The sequence below is a fragment of the Palaemon carinicauda genome, chromosome 13 (genome assembly GCF_036898095.1).
Source record: "Palaemon carinicauda isolate YSFRI2023 chromosome 13, ASM3689809v2, whole genome shotgun sequence".
Classification (NCBI taxonomy): domain Eukaryota; kingdom Metazoa; phylum Arthropoda; class Malacostraca; order Decapoda; family Palaemonidae; genus Palaemon; species Palaemon carinicauda.
Window position 1 is genome coordinate 81,925,453 of NC_090737.1, and position 22,213 is coordinate 81,947,665.

A 22,213-nucleotide genomic window follows, 5' to 3' on the forward strand; every position below is an offset into this window, starting at 1 on the left:
CTGCTGGAGGTGGAGGGGCGGCCTTGCCCTCCGAATCAGGGTATTCCACCTGATCCTCGCCCATGAGGGTCCTCTCAGTGTCGTCGGACACGTCCGACATCTTCTCCACCTCGTCTAGACTACACTTACTAAGAGTAGTCTCGATGTCCGTTTCAACAGTCACTTGAACCAGTGGGATCTGATCCTGGGGGATCACAGAGTCTGCCGATGCTTTTGGAAAAAGGATGGCCCTCATCTTCTTGTTGGGGAGATACGGTCCGGCAGCGTTTTTCTGGAAACCGCACACCCACCTGCGCAGTTTCTCTCGAGCATTGTCCCTGGCTTCTAAGGATGGGGGGGGGGGGTGTGAAATCCCTCGTCGAGGAGGCCTTTGCAGACTGGGCAGGAGACTGGATCCCAGTATTTGAGGTTGCCCTTCTTTGCCGTACTAGGGGCGTGAGTCCGACACGCACCATGCCCGTAAAAGTCCGGGTGGCGGACCGAGCAGAAGGGGCTTTCGCATTTCACATACTCCTCCTGTAAAAGAAAGAGAACATGAGTACATGGGAATAGAGTCATGACTTACATTACTCTTAAATTAAGATTCCTTAAACTAATTCTTAACTTAGAATTGTGTTATGTGAGCTCCGGATAGGTGAGCTAGAAAAGAAGTAGGAAGATACATACTTGTGCATCCCGTCCAGCCAGGTACCGCGACCTTTTCTGCTGGCAATTCCTTAAAACCTGGGTTATAGGAGAGGGAATGGTATCCCTATGGGGAAGCCAGTCTAGGCTTCCTTATAAAGGAATTGTCTGCAGGGCAGAGAATGTCTGAGATCGCTCAGAACTTAGATAAAGGAAGGGAAAAGGGATAAACCCCTCAATATTTGGGAAGGTCCCGGTAAGAGACTGCACTGAGAAGCACAGAGCATGCTGGAAATTTGTATGGTATACTCATACAGCTCAGAGACTGTCTTCAGGCTATAAGATAGCAAAGAAGATCAGTCTGGCTATATGGATGTATAGGTCGACTGCCAGCACGGGGCCGGCAGCAGAGGGGAAGGGGTGCTTGTCCCTGGAAGCCGTGTTGCGTTGCCGGCAAGCCGGAGGCCTGGTCCGGCGGGATGAATCCGTCAAGGCTATGCTCTAAGTAGCAGAGAGGTAGGAAACACTTATAGGGGCGATTGCCGGCATGGCGGCAGGGCCGGCGGCCCCTGGCAGCGTATAGCCTTAGGTAAACCTGAGATAGGAAGGTCCTATATAGTAGGAAGTTACCAGACGTGCCGGCGGGTGTCTCCGGCAGGCGGCGGCAGTGGACCAGCACCATGATAGGAGAGAGAAAGAGAAGGAGGGAAGGAGGAAGGGTAATGTCCGATACTCAACCGGCTTTCCTCCGGAAGAAGTGTACTCATGATGGGGGGTGACCTATCATCCCACGGCAGGGAGCTGGCAGACGGCTGGGTGCTCAAGGTATTCCAAGGGAGGATCAGAGAACACTCTAGACGGGGGGGGGGGATATCTCCCGCTGGAAGGGCGGCCGCTAACACAACCACATAGTTCGACTATGAGGGGGATGTGTAGCAGAGCGGCCGCCCAGGCAGGTGAGCGCAGCTTAACCTACCATTCTCCCCGAGGGGGAATTGTAGGACGGTGGACAGGGGTGTGAAGGCAAGCTGACACAAAGAATAGAGTGGGGTAGGGGGGGGATGAGGGGGCAGAAGGGATCGTGACCCTAAAGCTCCCAAAGGGTGGGGGAATCTGTTTTCTATACTACCCAGGTAGGAGAGAGGCGCTCTCCAACCCTAGGGTAGGTTAGCTCAGAGTAGGAACAGAACTGGTGTACTGCCCAAAACTATAATAAAACAGAGACAACCAAGGCCTAACCTAAACCAGGAGATCTCCTCCTAGATTAGGTAAGGCTGGGGAAGTATCGCTAGGCTACAGGAGGAAGGGACAATTCCCAACCAAAAGCACTCTAGGGGGAAGGGCTAGGCCCCCCCCCCCCCACCTCGAGTCTGAGTCGATACCCCTTAGGGGTGGACTGGGATGAACGATAAGTACTCTGGGGTTCTGACCGAAATCCCCCCATACACTATAGGAGGGAAGAGGGAAGAACTACCTAACCTTACCTGCCCGAAGTGTTTCGGGTAAGGAGCTACGAAAGGTAAGGCTACCCAGAGGGAGGTACATAGGGTAAGGGAGATAAGGAAGCATACAAGGATCCCAGCGTTGGGTTAGGTATGGCCTAGTTGGACCAGGCACCGTTCCCTGTATGGTTCCCCGAAGGCAAAAATATGTGCAACATGGAATCTTGTATATGTTTAAAAATGCCTAAATCTTCATAAAATAACATTAGGAACACTCATATGCAGAAGTGAATATGAATACTAGGCTACGGCCTATGCTAGGCATAAAGGCTAGTATGGGGTTGACTGGCTAGGAGCGCCGAAGACCACAACGGCATAAATGAACTATTCCTAAAATGAAGATTAATTAATCTAAGATAAATTAGTTATAAGGCCGTGAAGGCTATGCTGGCTAACTAAGCCTATATCTTCATTAACATAACACTAGGAACATTATTATATCATGCAGAAGCAAACATGAACACTAGGCTGTAGCCTATGCTAGGCTGAAAGGCTAGTATGGGGTCGGCTAACTAAGATCGCCGAAGACCACTATCGGCATAATATAACTCTTTCCTAATAATGAAAACTAAATAACTAAAGATTTATCTCAGATAAAAGGTCAGGAAAGGCTGTTCTGGGTAACTAAATAACGCATGCAAGCGAACAGCCGCGCCGTAAATGGCGACCCGAGGCAAGGCTCAGCTCAGCCACAAAACACAAGATTTTAGCGTAAAAAATCGTTACTCGACGGCCAGAGCTTATTTAAACAATACAAGAACCTGGTATTTAACTTTCCAGAAGAAGGCGAAGCAGAAGGCTGAGACATCTTGAAGGATGCACACAAAAAACAGCGATAACTGGGAACAAAACAAAAGGCGTTAGGGCTACTAATAGAGGAATGATGCTGGCGGACGTGACGTCACGCAGCTGCGAGTATCGTAACAGTGACGAAGGGAGAGTATCTTTGGAACGGCACCTCAATTACCTCCCAAATTTACTCGCCACATCTCCCCCTCGAAGCATAAACGCTAGGTGGGGTGCAGATGGCCATGTGACGTGTTAATGCATGCGTCTCCTGTTGATATACGATATTCTAAAGGGTTAACCCTTAGAATACTTGCTCCAGAAGTTAGAATTCTGTGAAAACCTTTAGTTTAATTCTCTGGGAATATCTTAGTAGTTATATATATCCAAAGGAAGCTACTGAAGGAACCTTCCATCAGGACGACATGGCTTGAGCCCAAAAATAATAATAATACACCGAATAGTCTGGCCTATTCTTTACAGATTTTCCTCTGTCCTTATACATCTGACAACAATGAGATTACTAAACAATACTTCTTCACCCAAGGGGTTAACTACTGTACGGTAATTGTTAAGTGGTTGCTTTCCTCTTGGTAAGGGTAGAAGAAACTCTGTAGCTATGGTAAGCAGCTCTTCTAGGAGAAGGACACTCCAAAATCAAACCATTGTTCTCTAGTCTTGGGTAGTCCCATAGTCTCTGTACCATGGTCTTCCACTGTCTTGGGTTAGAGTTCTTTTGCTTGCAAACCATAAGACGAGACAAGAAATCACAAACTCCTGAATGAAGAAAATTGCTGATTTTGTTTTTTTATTAAATGTCCATCTGTTTTTCTTGTGTTAGTCCTCGATTTATTTTACTGAGGTTTTAGCAATGTATTGCATAATTGAATAATGAAGATAATTGTGAAACGTAGAGGAATATACAATATATAGAAACATTAAAAGAATAAACGAGAAATCACTCACTCTTGTATTAAGAAACTCTTGCTTTTGTTGTTTTGGTATTAAACGCTTATCTGGTTTTTCTTCATCGTCCCTAGTTTTATTTTGCTGTTTTAGCAACATATTGCATAGTTGCAAATTAAAACTAGAAGGGATCTCAATAAAGCACTGACATCCACCGTGCCAGCTAATTTCTCGAGGGTTATTGTGGCCTGATTGGTAACGTGTTTGCCAGATGGGGGTTCGAATCCCACTCAGACTCGTTAGTGCCATCAGTGTTTGCAACCTTACCATCCTTGTGAGCTAAGGGGGAGCCTATGGGTCTATCTGCTGAGTCATCAGCTGCCACTGTCTGGCCCTCCCTGGTCCTAGCTTGGGTGGAGAGGAGGCTTGGGCACTGATCACATAATATATGGTCAGTGTCTTGAGCATTGTCCTGATTGCTAGGGAAATATCACTGTCCCTTGCCTTTGCCATTCATGAGCAACCTTTAAACCTTGACGTTTGACCTTAACATGTACAGTATTAATTGCTGTGGATTTTCATGCACTCAAATATGAACCAAGTTTGAAGTCTCTGTGACAATGCTCGCCAAACTTATGGCTGATTATGTGAATTGGAGATTTTACTTGACCGTGACCTTCCAAAATTTAATAATTTCCAGCTCTTTATATAACAGTTAATCACTGCAAGTTTCATTACTCTACGATTAAAATCGTGCCTAGGAATCTGTTCACAAACTCTCACATAAACAAACACACAAAAAACATCGGGCAAACGTAACCTCCTTCCAACTTCATTGGCGGAGATAATGATTGTTGTCTAGACCATTGTTGGAGAGCCAAAATTATCTCATTCCTTTCACATTTGGTATCAGAGACTTTACCAGTTGTTAATGCTGATGGCTAATGACAACTCAACCTCTTCTTTTAATGCAAAGCTGAGTTTCCTTATAAGTTTTTGCAAACTACTTTAAAAAAAAAAAAACATGGAGTTTTTATGATAAAACAAAGTTTTATGAATACTTACTTGACAGTTATATATATATATATATATATATAGCTATACTGCAGGGTGGTACTTGGAATCATTCCCGTTTTCTGTTCCTCAGATCATCTTTGCCCGACCTGTCTCCTGAGGGGAGGAGGGTGGGACTTAGAATACAGTATATATATAACTGCCAGGTAAGTATTCATAAAACTTTGTTTTATCATAAAACTCCATTTTTATGAATAGAACTTACCTGGCAGTTATATATATATATATATATATATATATATATATATATATATATATATATATATATATATATATATATATATATATATATATATAGAGCTGATTTCCACATTTTGAGGAGGGTGACAGACAGCTAACATCATTGGGAAAACAACAATAAGTTGTAGGAAAAAAACACCTTGATTCCTTACTTGCTAAGGTAGCTGACTTCGAAGGTTCCTGCCTCTTGAGTCGCTTTCCCTTAGGAGTGTCAACCAGGTGTGGACCTGTCATGCTGAAACAACTCAGTCGAGTCTGTCAAACGGGGTGAGATCAACAACTTGACTAGACTTCAGTACTACCTATGCCCCTTTTAAAAACTGCAACCTTACTCAAACTAACCACCTAACCGTGCAGAATAGATATAACTATCTAGCTAGACTGAGGGCATTGTACCACAAGTCAGAGTCCTCAGACAACTATAAAAACCAAAACCCAAACACAGGCATACAAAAGTTAAGGTTGAAGGGTGGTAGTAACTCCTTTGCCCAATACAGAAGCAGTAGCTACGTATGGGCCCAAGGTGTAACACCTTTCATAATCTACTCTTACCTCTCTGTGGTAATGAGAGGCGAAGACAGAGTTGTTTCTCCAGAACTTTATGTCCATAATCTGTCTAACTGACATATTCTTATGATATGCCAGTGAAATAGCAATGGCTCTCACCTCGTGAGCCCTTACTTTTAAAAGACCGAAGCTCTCCTCCTCACACAAGAGGTGAGCTTCTCTTATTGTTTCCCTCAAGAAGAATGATAATGCATTCTTTGAGAGGGGCTTTAGCGGATCTTTCACTGAGCACCATAAAGAATTGGATGCGCCTCTAACATTCTTAGTATAAGATAAATTTATGCCCTGAGGGCTCTAACTGGACAGAGGAGCCTCTCCTGCTCTTGACCCACCACATTAGTGAGGTTAGGAACCTCAAACGTCCTCGGCCAGGGTTTTGATGGATTCTCGTTCTTAGCGAGGAAGTCGATCCTCAATGCACATACTGTACTGCTCCATCCTGGTTGAAGCCCACCTGTTTTTCAATAGCGTGAACTTTGCTGACCCTTTATGCTGTGGCCAGAGCCATCAGGAAGAGAGTTTTCTTAGTAGCATCTCTAAGGGACGCTTGTGAGATGGGTTCGAACTTCTTACTGCATAGTAACTTCAGAACCACATCCAAATTCCAGGCTGGGGGTCTTAACTGAGCCTGCTTAGTTGTCTCAAAAGACTTCAAGAGATCTTGCAAGTCTTTATCCTGAGTTAAGTCTATGCCTCTGTGCCTACAGACAGCTGAAAGCATACTCCTGTACCCTTTAATAGTGGATACGACCAGTTTAGAGTCTTGTCTGAGGGACAACAAAAAATCAGCTATTTGGCTCACAGAGGTAGCGGTTGAGGAAACTTTGTGCTGCCTACACCATGCTCTAAAGGTTTCCCACTTCGATTGGTAGACTCTCCTCGCTCTGGCGATAGCTCTTGCAGCCTGAGCAGAAAAGCCTCTTGCTCTGACAAGCTTCTCGATAGCCTGAAGGCAGCCAGTCGTAGAGAGAGGGGGTTTTGATGATACCTCTCGAAGTGGGGCTGTTTGAGAAGCTTTGGAATTGGAGGAAGGCTTCTTGGAAAGTCTACTAACATGTCCAACACCTCTGTGAACCATTCTCTTGCTGGCCAGAATGGAGCTACCAGGATCATTCTTCCTGATTCGAGGGGAGCGAATTTCCTGACGACCAGATTGATGATCTTGAAGGGGGGGAACGCATAGGTGTCCATCCCTGTCCAGTCCATCAAGAAGGCGTCTACTGCTATTGCCTCCTTGTCCGGGACCAGGGAGTAGTAGTTGAGGATCCTTTTGTTTTGGTTGGAGGCGAAGAGGTCTATTAAAGGCCTCCCCCATAACTTCCACAGACTCTGACAAACCTGATGGTTGAGGGTCCATTCCATGGGAAGAACTTGCCCTTTCCTGCTGAGCATATCTGCCCTTACATTCTTCTGTCCCTGCACGAATCCTGTTAGAAGTTCTACGTTGTTCTCCTTCGACCACAGGAGATCTTTTGCTGTTTTGAACAGAGATAGAGAGTGAGTTCCCCCTTGCTTCCTGATGTAAGCCAGACCCGTGGTGTTGTCCGAATTGACTCCACTATCCTCCCCGACACAGAGTCTTTGAAGGTCTTCAGTTCTAACAGGATGGCCATCAACTCTTTCCTGTTGATGTGCCATCCATTTTGTTCCTTTCCCCAAGAGCCTGAGACCTCCTTGCTTCCCAGTGTTGCTCCCCATCCTGACTCCGAAGCGTCTGAGAACAACACTAGGTCTGGGTTCTTCCTGAACAGGGAGATTCCTTCCCCTAAAATAGCTGGATCCAGCCACCAAATCAGATGACTTTTAATTTCTGCTGCAATGAGGAAGGAAAAGGAGTCCTCCTGAATCTTCCTGCTCCACACCCTTGATAGGAAGTGTTGAAGAGGTCTGAGATGCAGTCTTCCCAGAGAGACAAACTGTTCGAGCGAGGAAAGGGTTCCCAGGAAACTCATCCAATCCCTCGCTGAGCACTTCTGTCTTGCCAGGGATTCCTCAACCTTCCTGAGGCTCCTGGTCTGCCTTTCTTGGGAGGGAGAAGCCCGAAAATTAACTGAGTCCAGAACTATCCCCAAATAAAGAATTGTCTGACTCATTCGGTCTGGGATTTCTCCTTGTTGATGACGAGACCCAGTTCCTGAGCCATCATAAAAGTCTTGGGTAGGTCCTCCAGACATTTCTCCTTTGATCGGGATCTTATCAACCAGTCATCCAGATATAGAGATACTCTTATCCCCTCTTGATGACGCCATCCTGCCACGTTCGCCATTACTCTGGTAAAGACTTGAGGAGCAGTGCTGAGGCCGAAGCAAAGAGCCTTGAACTGGAAACACTTGCCCTGGATCATGAATCTCAGGAACCTCCTTGAAGTTACATGGATAGCGTACCGAGGGTCATCCGTAGATACGGAACCTGAAGGAGGTGCAGGAGTTACTAACTCAAGGGAAGGATCAACTTCCAAAGAGGAATCAATTATAGGTTCAATAGATAAATCTACACTAAGTTCGTCTTCCTTACCACTAACAGACTTAGACTTAGACCTAGAAGCTCTCCTAACTCTATCGAGCTCTAGTTTACGCACATAGCGCTTCATAATCAACCAATCTTTCTCATCCAAAACTTTACATTCCCCACACCTATTATCAAGGGCACAAACAAAACCCCTACAATTAGAACACACGGTGTGAGGGTCTACCGCCATTTTTGGTAGTCTCACCTTACATTCCTCATTCGCACAGACACGGTAATGACTCTTTTCACTCATAATGAAAACAGCAAAAAAGCTAAGAGAAAACAAAAAACACGATCGCCAAAACCCCAAATCAGAGTACTTCACCAAAAAAGCAGACTGGTACACCGAGCAGGGAAAGCGAAGAAAAACTATGACGGACCAACGTGTTGTCGATCCGACCGGCAGAGATGAACTGAAGAACAGAAAACGGGAATGATTCCTCCTATCACCCTTTAACGGGTGTTACCACCCAACCACCACAAGGCGGTTGCCACGTTTAGAAAAATTCTGCCGAAATAGAGATTATTAGCTATATATATATAACTGCCAGGTAAGTATTCATAAAACTTTGTTTTATCATAAAAACTCCATTTTTCCACAAAGACGTTCAGAGCGCTGACATCTAGAACTGGTCTCCATCCACCCAGGCTCTTGGGTACCAGAAACAGGCAATTGCAGAAACCTGGGGAAGATATTTCCAGAACTGGCTCTATCGCTCCCTTGTCCAGCATCTGGTTTTCCAGATCCAGAAGAGCCCCTTGTTTCACGGCGTTCGAGTGCTGGGCCACTAAGGCTAGAGATGTATTTGAAAGTGGAGGCTTCTTCAAGAGGGGGATCTTGTATCCCTCTTTGATGACCAAGAGGGACCAGGCGTCCGCCCCTCTTTTCTTCCAGGCATGCCAAAAAAGTGACAGCCTTGCTCTTACCGCTGTCTGGAGGACTTGAGCTTCATCTCCTGGAGCGGGATCTGAACGAACCTCTATTCGTTCTACCGCCCGTCTCCTGCCTTCTTCCCCTGAAGTCTGTTCCCGAAGGAGCTCTACCTCGAAAGGGCTGCTGAAGCTTCTTCTCCTCTCTCTTCAGTGACAAAGGAACTACTGGTAAAGGCTTCCTTGCCGAGCATGACAGGAGGTCTTGTGTGGCCTTTTGCGCTAGGGAAAGGGTAATGTTCCTGACAAGGGACTCAGGAAAAAGGTGCTCCGAGAGAGGGGCGTAAAGGAGCTCAGCCTTCTGCGCGACCGTAACTGCTCCGGAAGTGAACGAACATAAAAGGGCCCTCTTCTTTAAAACTCCTGCAGAAAATAGGGAAGCCAACTCATTTGACCCATCCCAAAGAGCCTTGTCCATGCAGGCCATAATGCTAGTAAGGTCTTCTGTTTCTTCCAATCGTTCTGTTTTCCTGGCCAGCATACCCAGGGACCAGTCAGAAAAACTGAAGACTTCGAAGACTCAGAAAATTCCCTTGACGAGGTGGTCAAGCTCAGACATAGACCACATTACCTTCGCCAAGTTAAGGGCATGTCTTCTAGAAGAGTCGACAATGCCAGAGAAGTCCCCCTGGGAGGAGGCAGGCACTCCCAGGCCCAAAGCTTCTCCAGTCTCGTACCACATGCCCGCCTTAGATGCAAGTCGAGCTGGTGGAAACGAGAAGGTGGTCTTTACCGCTTGCCTACGCTCCTTCAGCCAGTCATCAACTCTAGCGAGAGCCTTCCTAGCCGAGATAGACAGCTTCATTTTGATGAAAGCCGACTGCTTTTTGGCCTTCTTCCTGCTAAACTGCGACTGAGGAGAACGAGGAGCAGCAGGTTGAAACTCCTCCCCATAAAGCTCAAGGAGGGAGCGAGAGAGAACCTTATAATCCGCAGCCGCGTTAGCAGGCTTATCCTCATCCTCTGAAATATCCTCCAGGTCTTGCCCCACTTCCAACTCAGTCTCTCTTTGGGCTGAAGGAACTAAGTTGGAGGTTCCTTTCACATGGCGATCAGTTTCCAATAGTTCACTTGCGTACGAGAAAAGCAAAGCGTCGGATGCGTCCTGTTGGCGAGGGCTGAATGCATCCTGACACCGAGAGCCGCGTGCGTCCTGGCGCCGCGCGCTAGAAGCGTTCTTGAGGCAGGAGGAGGATGCGTCCTGGCGCCGAGAGATGGAAGCGTCCTTGCGCCGAGAGCTGCGTGCGTCCTGACGTTGCGAAACGGAAGCGTCCTGGAGAGGCAGGCTGGAAGCGTCCTGGCGTCGCGAGCGAGAGACGGAAGCATCCTGATGACGAGGATCGCGAGCGTCCTGGCGGCGTATCGAGGAAGAAGAAGCGCAGTGCCGTGCGCTTGACGAATCGCGCCGCGATTCCCTGGGCGAGGAGTGACACTGTTTGTCCTGCAAAGGAGAGGTACTTCGTTCCCTCTTAGAGGCCGATTTCTTAATCGGTAAAGAGTCGTCCTTACGCCTGCCCGACTGGGGGAAAGGGCGGCTAAAAGCTTGCACCAGAGAAAACAGCTTCTTCTGCATCACAGTCATAAACGACTCAGCGACTGCTGCTGGATCCTGCGATACCGAAGGCGATGGCTGCCGTGTAGCACTGGTCGTAGGCGAGGGGTCTCTCAACGGTCTCTCGTCACTAAAAAGAAGAGAAGAATCCTCCTTCCTTCCATCTCTAGGCTTTGGCCTCTTCGCTGGAACGGCGTCCCAGTCATCCTCGGAAGGAAAAGGTTCCGGGCTACTCGATAAGGGAGAGCGAGAACGGGTCTGGTCGGCTTGCTTCCACCTCCTCTTAGTCGGTCTCGAAGCCTCATACTGCCATTTGCGTCTAGGAGAGGGGCTCGGGGAAGACACCATCACTTCTGATATGCCTTTTCCGTGTCGGTCATGAGCAGCCTGGGAAAACGCAACAGGACTGCCTGAGGCGACGACTGACCGAGGATACGTACCTCTCACTCCCTTGCGGCCGTCAACGTACCTTCTCCCTTGGTCCTGGGAGCTTGGTAGAGGTCTAGACCTAGGGACGTGACAGGTTCGATCAGTCGCCACCTCCACTGCACTTTCACAAGCACTTATTACACTCTCACTTTTACCTTTAAAGGCTGAAAGCTGGTCTTTAAGAGCCTTCAACTCAGCCGCCATCCTGGTGTACCGAGGGTCATCCGTAGATACCGTTCCTGTAGAAGGGGCAGGAGCTACTACCTCAGGAGAAGGTTCAATTACTACAGAGGAATTAATTAAGGGATCAAATGAAATATCTAAGCTAAGCTCACTAGCAGATTTAGATTTATATCTCGAAGCCCTCCTCGCTTTATCTAACTCTAACATATCCACATAGCGTTTCATACTTAACCATTCCTTCTCGCTCAAAACCTCACATTCCTTGCACCTTTTACCAAGCGCACATTCAAAACCCCTGCACCTCAAACAAACAGTGTGAGGGTCTACCAAAACTTTCGGTAATCTCACCTTGCATTCCTCATTTACACAAACACGAAAATGAAGTTTATCAGTCATAGTAAACAAACAAATAGTTAAAGAATAATAACAAATGCAATTGCCAAAACCCCAGATCAGTGTACGTCACCAAAAAAGAAGTCCAGTACAGCGACACAGGGAAAAGCGAAAGAAAAACACCAATGGCGGACCAACGATGTTGTCAGTCCAACCAGCAGAGATGATCTGAAGAACAGAAAATGGGAATGATTCCAAGTACCACCCTGTAAGGGTTGTTAACCACCTAACCGCACAACCACCACACGGCGGTTGCCGCGAGTTTTGAAATATTCTGCCGGACATCAGAGACTATAGCTATATACATATAACTGCCAGGTAAGTTCTATTCATAAAAAAGCACATTTCCTGCTTTTCAATGTTTGTAAAGTTTGTTAATTTTTCAATAGAATCCTATTTTCTTCACTACATCTTTGTCACATGAGAAAATCAATCATTTGGTATGTTGCAATGTAAGTTAATGTCCTTGAGACACTTTAATGATTATAGTAATTGAGTAGATATACATAACTTCCTTTATATTTTTTATCTATAAAAGGTAAAGGTGATACACATTTCATAAGCTGTCATTGTTTATTAAAGCAAACTATTCTCCACTTCATATAAATATATATATATTAAAAATCAAAACTAAATTTTGTAATACAAAACAATTACATTAAGTAAAGGAAATAGTGTACTGCATATATTTTACAAGTTATCACCATTCATTGAAAGCAGTATTTTTCCACTTCATGTAATATAGATTTTTGATAACTAAAGTTAACTTTCTTATATAAACCTATAGCTTTACAATAGTCTATTGCAGTCCTGAAACTCCTCAGACATTAAAAAAAAGAATTTTATAACCCAGACAAGGCATACATAGCCTCTTCGTATACAAGTAGCACAGACAGAGTTGTATGGGCAGTGGTTCCTTTGTCTACTCAGAGAGGTATCGTAAGTTACAACCTTCACCTTACTAAGATTACATTCAAGTGCAAATGTCGCCTTTTGTAAATGGAGCACTGAGATGCATCACATTTCAACTGTATGTACAAGACAGAAGTGCTGGAGTACAAGGCTTATTATTATTCCTTATTGTGTAAATTTAATTTTATTAAAATCAATATTCTTACTTATGAGCTGGACTGTGTGATGCATAACAAATGCATCTCTGACTAAGCAAAGAAACCAGAGTGTATCTAGCTCTGCTTCTGAATGAAAGGGTAGTTGACACTTTGGATGAAAAAGAAGACTCCAATAGATTCCTTTCACTTTGTTCCGAAAACCTTGTCCTAGAGCAAACACAGTGCTAAAATAATACAAATTGTAATGTTAGAGAAATTTCTCCAACACGATGAACGTCTTGATAGAATAACACTCATTACACCAAAACCTACGGAGGATGCAACTTAAAATGTTTAATTCATAAAATTAACATTGGATGTTTACAAGATCATTGCCCATAGATTATTCAAGTACTGCCTACTTCAATCAGAGGGAGATCAATTTGACGGGACCAACTGCAAAAATGGATGCAGGATGTGTGTCCTTCTATGCTTCAGTTGGGAATTACAGGTTAACTATAATAAATCTTGGGATATACAACAGATAATACTTTATCCATCCTGAATAAGATGCAGCACTCACCTCATGTAAATAAGAGGCAGAGAAGAAAAAATGTTCCACACATTCTCCTGAAAAAGCCTGTCTTAAAATTTTTTACAGAAATCGAATGAATACTGGGCCAGACTAACTCCTAATAACTATAATGTCCATATGTGGGAGCCACTAAACCACTCGTTGGACATCAGATACAAAAGACAGGTCCATAACAGATGATTCGAGTCCAACAAAGATAGAAGAAAGTGTCTTGAGAGGAAATGGTGGTTATATAGGCCATGGCACCAGTAATAAACTACATCCAGTGCCACATGGGCATAAGAATAGGTAAGTGGTGGCATCCACAGAATATCAACTGTCAACTACTGTACTGTATTCAGTTCATGCTGCAAAAGGTAAAGAAGTAAAGATAAGCAAAGCATAATGTGAGAAACCCTGGTAATTCCTTTAAAGATTTCACAATGGAAGGAGAAATTTTCAGTCATAATAGAAGTGTAATCCAATGACAAAATATCAATTGAATCACATGTGAATATTGAAATTATAAGAATACTGCAACACAAAAAAAATGAAATTATCTAAGGCAAAATGAACATAAGAACTGGAAGAAAAGGAAATGTATAAAGAACTGTAGCTAAAAATCCAACATTGTAAAAGACTAATACGGGTATATAAGTTAATTGAAATGCAAAACTGCACTTTAGGTAGCAAACTGACACTTAATAAAAGGAAATAAAGTGTAGTATATGTAACACTAAGCTTTATACCTATCTAAGCATAAGTATAATAAAAAAAGAATGAAACATGATTCAACAAAAAACACAGAAAATGACTACAGTCGGCCTATATCAAATGATGTAGGCAATAACAATGAATTGTTGTTAAAAAGAAGAAGGTATGCTCATAGGATTGAACTGTAGCAACAAGGCACTTGCTGCACATCCAGATGAAGATGAAAACTCATGAATAAATAAAGAATAATAAAAATTTAGAGATAAAAATCATGGTACCAACTAAATGTTACTGTGGTTCAAATAAAGAAATATAAATCTATCTAACATGACACTTCCCCCAATTTTGGGAGGTAGCCGACATCCAAAACAAAACAAAAGGGGATGTTTTTCCTTCTTGCTCCTCAATATAAATAATAATAATAAATAATGTGAAATCTGGAGGTAAATAAACCAAGGTGTTATCTGCTTGCTAGACACATAGAGTGAAATAATCCACCTGAAGGTGGCTGGCTGGATGATAGTGTTCCGCTTATCATTTTGTGGTGCGAGAGAGCAAGTTGCTGGGCTGCAGAAAGGCTAGTGTAAAGTTATAAGTTTGTACTAAAAGAAATGATAAAACTTGACCCTCATATACTGTACATGAAAAACTTGAGGATACATCCTTCGATATAAACATGACAAAATCAATTTGTATTTTTCCTAACAATACAAACCTGTAGCTATTTATACAGCGATCTTTGCCTTTGGGGTCTTTTTTTATTTTGAAGAAAACCCCAGAGGCGAAGATCGCCCTATAAATAGTGAAGAGTTTGTATTGAGTGTCAGAACAAAATGATTTCCAAAAGGCCTCTGGTAACTATAAAATCCTTACAATTGAAATTGTTGCAGGATGAATAAAGAGTCCATTATAATATATAAATGGCATTAACTGTGGAATGATGTAACTAATAACAATTGAAGTAGAATAAATATAGAGTTGAGACATGCATTAATACTATACAGAATAAAAACATTCAGTGGTGTTAGTTCATCAGAGAAATAGACACATTTGTTTATACAGCACTGATCACTTAATGACCACCTGTTTCGACCTTGTAGTTGCCATCAGTAGAAAATGAAAAATATTAATAATAAATCTTATTGACAGCTTTATTGCATATCAAGTGCTAAACACAAAGCCCAAAAAGAAACTTGATCCAAAACATTATTTTCTTTCTATATATAAAGTTTCTAATAAACTGTAACTTATTGAATAAGAAATAAACATTCACACTAACCATGGAAGAACTACAATTTCAAGCTCACTGGTCTGGTTTAACTATGGTTCTTAAATGCCTCGCACTCCTCTCTTGGGCGCAAGGCTTTTTTGGCGGCCTGGTGAATCTTAGGATCAATTTTATATATCTTATGTTGTCCTTTCATTGGAAATTTCAGCACCATTTCCTGAGGATTTTCACATATAAATACATACGGGGAGTCGCTTTCTCCCTCCGGGTATTTAACACGGTATTCCTCTTGTGGGAGAACGTCGCTAACATCAACACATCCGAGAAGACATCCTGCTGGATAATGTTGAGGGAAGTTGATATACTCATTTTTGAGAAGAACTCTGTACATCTGTTCCAGTTGACTTATTTCTTGTGGCGTTGGCTGTTTAGCAGCGGCAGCAATCCAAAGTCTTCCCCTATGTGAGGAGTACCAACTTCTACCTTCGTGTATCTTGATTCCAGCAATAAGAAGGGATGCCCAAGGCTGGTGCATACTTAGACACATTCCTTCGTCAACCATCTCCTGTATTTCTCGGTCTTGTACGCGCATGCCGATTCCAGCAAATTTAGTTTTGCCAGTTTCATTTCTACTGTAAGTCATGTCCCCCTCCACATACTCAGGCCGATCCACTTCAATATATGGGCTTGACTCTTCTCTGTCGGGGGCAGAAAATATATCATTCGACCTGTCTTCAAGGATTTCTTTGACAATTGGATCGTCTGGATCATAAATACAATTATCAGACTCTTCTGCAACTATCTTCCTCCCTAACAAATCTATGGTTACCCTCTGATTACTTCTGTCGTATTTCTTCTTCCTTAGTTCTTCCTCTCGTTTTTCTAGTTTCATTTTCTGTTCCTGACTAAGCCATTTTGAGCCTGTGCTAAAATAGTCACTTTCATCATCATACACCTTTGTTCTTTTCTCACTGGTCCTATCAAATTCCAAAAGCTTATTCTTGTGTTCAATAGCTTTTTGTAAACCCTCTTGATCTTTTCCCAATACGAAATGCGAGTCTTTAACGATGGCATTTTTCTCACTAAATAATCTCTTCTGTAAAGCTTCTGATTTACGATTATTTTGCTCCAGCAGTCCCTCTTCCTCATTTGTGGTCACCATATTTCCACAAAATGAACACGGCCCTGATCCCTCTTGCTCGCAAACGACACGGCCACATTTGAGGCAGTTATTGATGAGGTTATGTTTACTTGCTTGGCAGTCACACTTATGTCTGCCACTTAGAAGCACTACATCTTTATTTTTCCCTTCATTTGAATACAAGGAGACAAACTTAGTTTTCTTTTTACTGGAGGACCCACCCGAATGTTGTGGAGGGGAGGAAGCGTGTGTTGGAGTTTGCATCTTCTCTGGTCCCTTGTTAAATCCATTTTCCTTACCCCCTTTTTGCTTCTTTTTGTCACCTACTTTGTACACAGTAGTCTCTTCTAAATCTGGTTTCCTGTAAAACCTTGTATCCACAGCTGTCTTTATCTCTTCTTGCTTCTTTAGAAACTCTTCAATGAAGTTCCGATGGGATGAGTCACTGATGTCAAGCATCGATATTAAATATTCTTCGACTTCGACAGGATTTTCTATGGGCTGTAGATACCGTACAATGGCACTTGGTTCCGGTATGCCCAGTTTTTCCATTGCAGAACATGCCCATTTCTCAAGTGAGCCCATCTCCCAGGCTGTAAGAGAATAAAGCATATAATTACTCTTTCATATGAAAAAAATATCACCTTGATATTTTAAATAGAATGTACAAGATATACAGTAAATAGAAATCACTCAGGAATGTATTCATATATTTATATATAATGACCCTAATTCTTGCCCATTAATTGAAAATGCCAACATTACAGCAAGAGCAAATACAGTACCCTTTGAGACACAGCTTAAATTTTTTGGTTTTGCTAAAGGATATCCTAGTGTTATAATATATTAGGATAATTGCAGTACAGTATACTTTACAATTAACTTTCAAGCAAAGGGGAAAACTTAAACTTAGCTAAGGAAATTTCACATGTATATTGAAATTCCTTTTTAGTGGGAGACCTAAGTCTTTCAACATACTGTGATATATTAATGTTTGCTAGTGAACAGTGTACCAATCTTACTTAGTTGTGTTTATTATCATTTCTATATACCATCCTCCTTGCACGGCTTACAAACATATCTGAAATGTCTCCAATCTATGTTTTTTCTGACAATGTCTCAAATTTAAGTTCAATTTGAGTTTTCTCTGGCAGTGAATATATAAACAAACTGAATTATTAGTATTATTATTATTATTACTTGCTAAACTACAACCCTAGTTGGAAAAGCAGAATGCTATAAGCCCGAGGGCTCCAACAGGGAAAATAGCCCGTGAGGAAAGGAAACAAGGAAAACTACACGAGAAGTCATTAAAATAAAATAATTTAAGAACAGTAACAACATCAAATTAAATCTTTCATATGTAAATTATAAAAACTTTTTAAAAACTATTACAGTTCCTTGTAATCTGGCAACCTGGATGATAAGGTGTTCAAAATATCATAAATCATGTTTTTCTATACAATACACAGAGTATATATTCTATTTTAAGGTTGTTACTGTTCTTGAAATATTTTATTTTAATTGTTCATTACTTCTCTTATAGTTTGTTTATTTTTATATCCCCTTTCGTCACTGTGCTATTTTTCCCTGTTGGAACCCTTGGACTCATAGTATCCTCCTTTTCCAAGCGGGGTTGTAGCTTTGATGATAATAATAATAATAATAATAACAATAATAATAATAATAATAATAATAATAATAATAATAATAATAATGATGATAATAATAATAATAATGATATAGTAAAGAGAATAAATAACTTCACATACAGTATGCAAAGTCTATAGGTCACATTAACCAATTACAGTACAATACTGTATATCTACTGTATCATACAGTACAGTATTACAATTAATAACTTCCTAAAACCTTTATTTGCTAATATGCTTTTAATTAGTTTTTTTGTAATAAAATTTAAATAAAGAAAAGAAATAATAAAGTTCTCCGTTTTAGGTGAGTTATAACTTCACACTGATTAGAAGAAAGTCGTCTTTTAACCATCATACGTACAAATACTACTTGGGGAAGAGAATTTATTTTATTCGATTCCTCTCGTATTTTAAGGATTTTAGTGGGAAGCACATAGATATTATTAATAAATACCAAAGCTGTTCCTAAAAAGGGATTTTGACGAAGGAAAAATCTATTTCTGGGGAGAGACCTGTGACGCCCGGTGAAAAGGGTCCTTCTTTACACTTTTCTAATATAAATCTTCCAAATATACTAGAGAAAGATAAAAGCATGGAATGCAGTGGTTACTACCCTCGTGCGATCACCTTGTGGGTGTCTTGTTTACAACAAGGGCGTGTGAAAACCACTATTCACAGGCTGTCTTCCATTTAGATAATCCCTTCATCAAAGGGGAGGGCCGTGACAGGCCCTAGAGAATACAGTTGGACTACCCCACCGACACCTACTACTCGTGCCCTCAAGGTCATCCTTCTGTTTTGGACATATATTGTAGCCATATTGTACCATAAGCTTTAAATACTGTACTATACAATGTATATATGTTGAATAAAGTACTATACATTACAGACATAACAATAATGGAGTTCTGTGTTATTAGTAAATACTAAAATACATATACTGTACACATACTGCACTTTCAACCTTTAAGACTGTACAGTACAGTATATATGTTGAATACAGTACAGAAAAAAAATAATGGAGTTCTGTGCTGAGCTAATAACAGAGAATCAAGTGAAGGAATGATGATCCAGTACAGTACAGTACCTGCAAGATACAGTGAGAATGACATCAAGACTTTGAATTAAATATCCCCAACGTCAAAGCATCAACTGTGCCATATATCATGACTTAGTAGTTAAGACTCAAAATATCTTGAATACTGTACCAGTGAGAATGACATCAAGACTTTGAATTAAATATCCTGTATTGTCAAAACATCACCTGTGCTATATATCATGACTTAGCAGTTACAAATCAAACATTTCAAGTACCAGTGAGAACAACATCAAGACTTTGAATTAAATATCCTGTAACATCAAGACATCAACTGTGCCATATATCATGGCTTAGAAAATACGACTAAAACTATCTTGAGTATTTTGTTGTCGCGACTTCAAATGTATGATTGACAATTTATCAACTAATTCCACTACCATTAAAACAATTCTTGAATAACATGCAATGACTCTCACTGCCCTTGGAAGTTGGTAGGAACAGTGGTATATAAAAAAAACAGAAAAGTTCAATTATATGGAAAGTATCCTATGGTGTTTATCTTGTTATAGACCTATAAAATGCATCAAGATTTACATTAAATAATACAAAAGGGCTTTTAAACATTTCATAATTGAAGAAGTCCTAAATATGTTGGATAAAATTAAAACTACTTAAGATTTACGTTAAGGATACCAATTATGAAATTATGACCCATAACTGTTAGTAATGAAAAAGATAGTACTGTGCAAAGATAAAATTTCAGTCAGTTAGGAAATATGCACCTGAGGGAGTGAGGAGGGCTTAGGAGGAACCTGTAAGGGGGAAAAGATCAAGAGGGAGGCAGAGAATTAGATGGTGAGATAAGGTGAAGGATGATACGGAGAGAAGAGATTTGGTGAAAGAGGATGCTTTTGATCGAAGGCATCGGAGATGGCACATCAGACAAATGCCCCCTTATGTAGGGATAACAGTGGGGAAGAAGAAGAAAATAAACACCTGAAGTAATCTTGTAAAACAACTGTATGGATACAAAGAAACAAATTCAGCATACCCACATTGCAGATAGAGATACTAAGGAGCTGAAAATACAAGGTCTGGTTGTGATTTACCTTGAAGGTATAGAGGATATTCCGAGGTCATAATCCAAAAATATATAAGCTGAAGAGTCACAGAGTGAACAGGGTAAATATAAACAAACATATGGACTTATGAAAAGAAAAGAAAAAATTATAGTTTCAGTAACTTGAAAAGTCTCGTGGGCCGCAGGTTACGCATGCCTGACCTAGGTTATGCTAAACTCAAAGGGATGTAGTCAGAAAATTTAAGCCTAACGAAGATGCAAATGCAATTTTCCAGTTATATATCTTTATGCAGAAAAGCACAAAGTTCTATAAGCTGTACATTTCTTGGTAAATAGATTCATCATCATCATCTCCTCCTACATCTATTGACGCAAAGGGCCTCAATTAGATTTTGCCAGTTGTCTTTATCTTGAGCTATTAATTCAATAAACACCTACTTCACACTACTTAGCCCTCAGCCACATAGGCCCGAGTCTTCCAACGGATGCAGGTGTCTTCCGATTCCGTCACTTAGCCAAATTAAAGCAAGTGTACGATATTTGGGATATCAGTAATTTGTTCAGTTCATATCTAAACTTCACCAGAATTGGTCATGTGGACCAACACAGCTTCCTCCAGTGATGGAGATGTTTAACTCAGTTGTTTATTCACAATAAAACTTAAAAACCACTAAGATGTGTTCAATAAACCATTTAAATACATCTGAAAACAACTCATACTCAAATGTATGCTTAAGACAGTAGCACACTAATAAATGGTGGCAGCGATTAAACTCTAAGACAGCGATTAAACTCTAAGAATTAGAGAAATATCTTCAAGACTTCAAAATAAATAGCTGTAAAACCAGAGATATATCTTCAAGACTTCAACATAAAAGCTGTAATACCTGATAAAGATCTTCAAGAACTCAAAACTATCTACAAGAATCTACAATTTTGACTAAGTCCAACGGAAATGCTAACACCAACATATGTTAGTATACAAATAGAATCTTCAATCAACACCCTAGAAAACCCAAGGACTGGCATTCAACTATTGCAAGACATATCCAGGAAGACCTACATTCTACAAGAAACTAGAACGAGACATCGCTAACAAAACATCAAGAGAGAGAGAGAGAGAGAGAGAAACGAGGAGTCGACTTCATATATAAGCTAAGTACAGAGATTTTGTATTCATTTCAGTTTGGGCAGTGAAGTGTAGTTATCACAAGTCGTTAGTCAATTATTACTGGGGTGAGTGAATTCCTAAACTTTGTTATAAGAAACTCCGAATTCTCATTTTGAATTTTTCTTTCTTTGTGCTAATTCCTTTTTCTTTCATAAACTCTTGGGGGGAAATGTATTGGGATTAGTAACATTGTTGGGGGAATTTTATTATACATATGCGTTTACGCAGTGGGCGTCTGTACTCATATAGATATTTTGATAAGATTGAAAGGGGTCAAAGAGATAGAAAAAAAAAACATACAGCAGTCATGGCTCCTCCTGTCAGCCCTACCCCTGGACCTAGTGGTGTAGGCCAGGCTAATCCTCCTCCAATTGTGACGCTTGTAAATGCCAGGTCAGCAATCCTTCCTTTTCAAGGCCGTGTCAACGGGTTCTTGCCACAAAATGTGGAGTCATGGATTTCATCCGTTGATGCCCATTTAAATGCCAAACAAATCGTAGATCCTTTTGTACAATTACAAGAAGCTAAAAGTTTTATAGATTTTTCTAAGGGGGATGCGAGTGCGTATTTAAGAGGTGTTTCATTTCAGGAAGCAGTTACTTGGGATGATTTCAAAGTTAGGTTACGCGCGATCTATGGGGGTGAGGAAGCTTTGGATGTAGTGTTAACGTTACGAAATACACTTAATCAAGCCACTATGAATCGGCTTAATGTTGTTGAGAGAGCAGCTCTCATAGCTGATAGGCTTAACGAATATCAGGACATTTTAGGTAATTCCACTTGGGTTACTAACGATAATATCTCCGTGAAAGATTTTTTACGATTAATGTATTTAACTTGCATGACACTTATGTTGCCTGAAGCTTTAGT

The 22,213-nt window shown here is 41.3% G+C and overlaps 2 protein-coding genes across 2 annotated transcripts in view; both read right to left on the reverse strand.

Moving 5' to 3' along the window:
• Positions 1–7,788: 7,788 nt before the first annotated feature.
• Positions 7,789–11,526, reverse strand: LOC137651670 (serine/arginine repetitive matrix protein 5-like). The gene is made up of 3 exons (XM_068384891.1): positions 11,260–11,526; positions 10,060–11,076; positions 7,789–7,878 (listed from the first exon to the last, which is right to left on the reverse strand). Exons 1-3 carry the CDS (start codon positions 11,524–11,526, stop codon positions 7,789–7,791), a joined length of 1,374 nt encoding a protein of 457 aa, XP_068240992.1.
• Positions 11,527–12,259: 733 nt separating this feature from the next.
• Positions 12,260–22,213, reverse strand: part of LOC137652320 (activating signal cointegrator 1) — a 49,322-nt gene continuing 39,368 nt past the window's right edge. The window contains exon 2 of the mRNA XM_068385657.1: positions 12,260–16,993. Coding sequence (XP_068241758.1) covers positions 15,348–16,985 — 1,638 coding nt within the window. The 5' untranslated portion in view covers positions 16,986–16,993 and the 3' untranslated portion in view covers positions 12,260–15,347. The remainder of the gene's footprint in view (positions 16,994–22,213) is intronic.

Excerpts from the sequence above, each read along its gene's own strand:
- LOC137651670 (XM_068384891.1), bottom strand. The coding sequence starts at position 11,526 with ATGAAACGCTATGTGGATATGTTAGAGTTAGATAAAGCGAGGAGGGCT. Across the intron at positions 11,077-11,259 it reads TTAAAGGTAAAAGTGAGAGT|GCTGCTCATGACCGACACGG; the intron begins GTAATAAGTGCT and ends GCGTTTTCCCAG. Across the intron at positions 7,879-10,059 it reads ACGCGGCTGCGGATTATAAG|GAGAAATGTCTGGAGGACCT; the intron begins GTTCTCTCTCGC and ends TCCCGATCAAAG.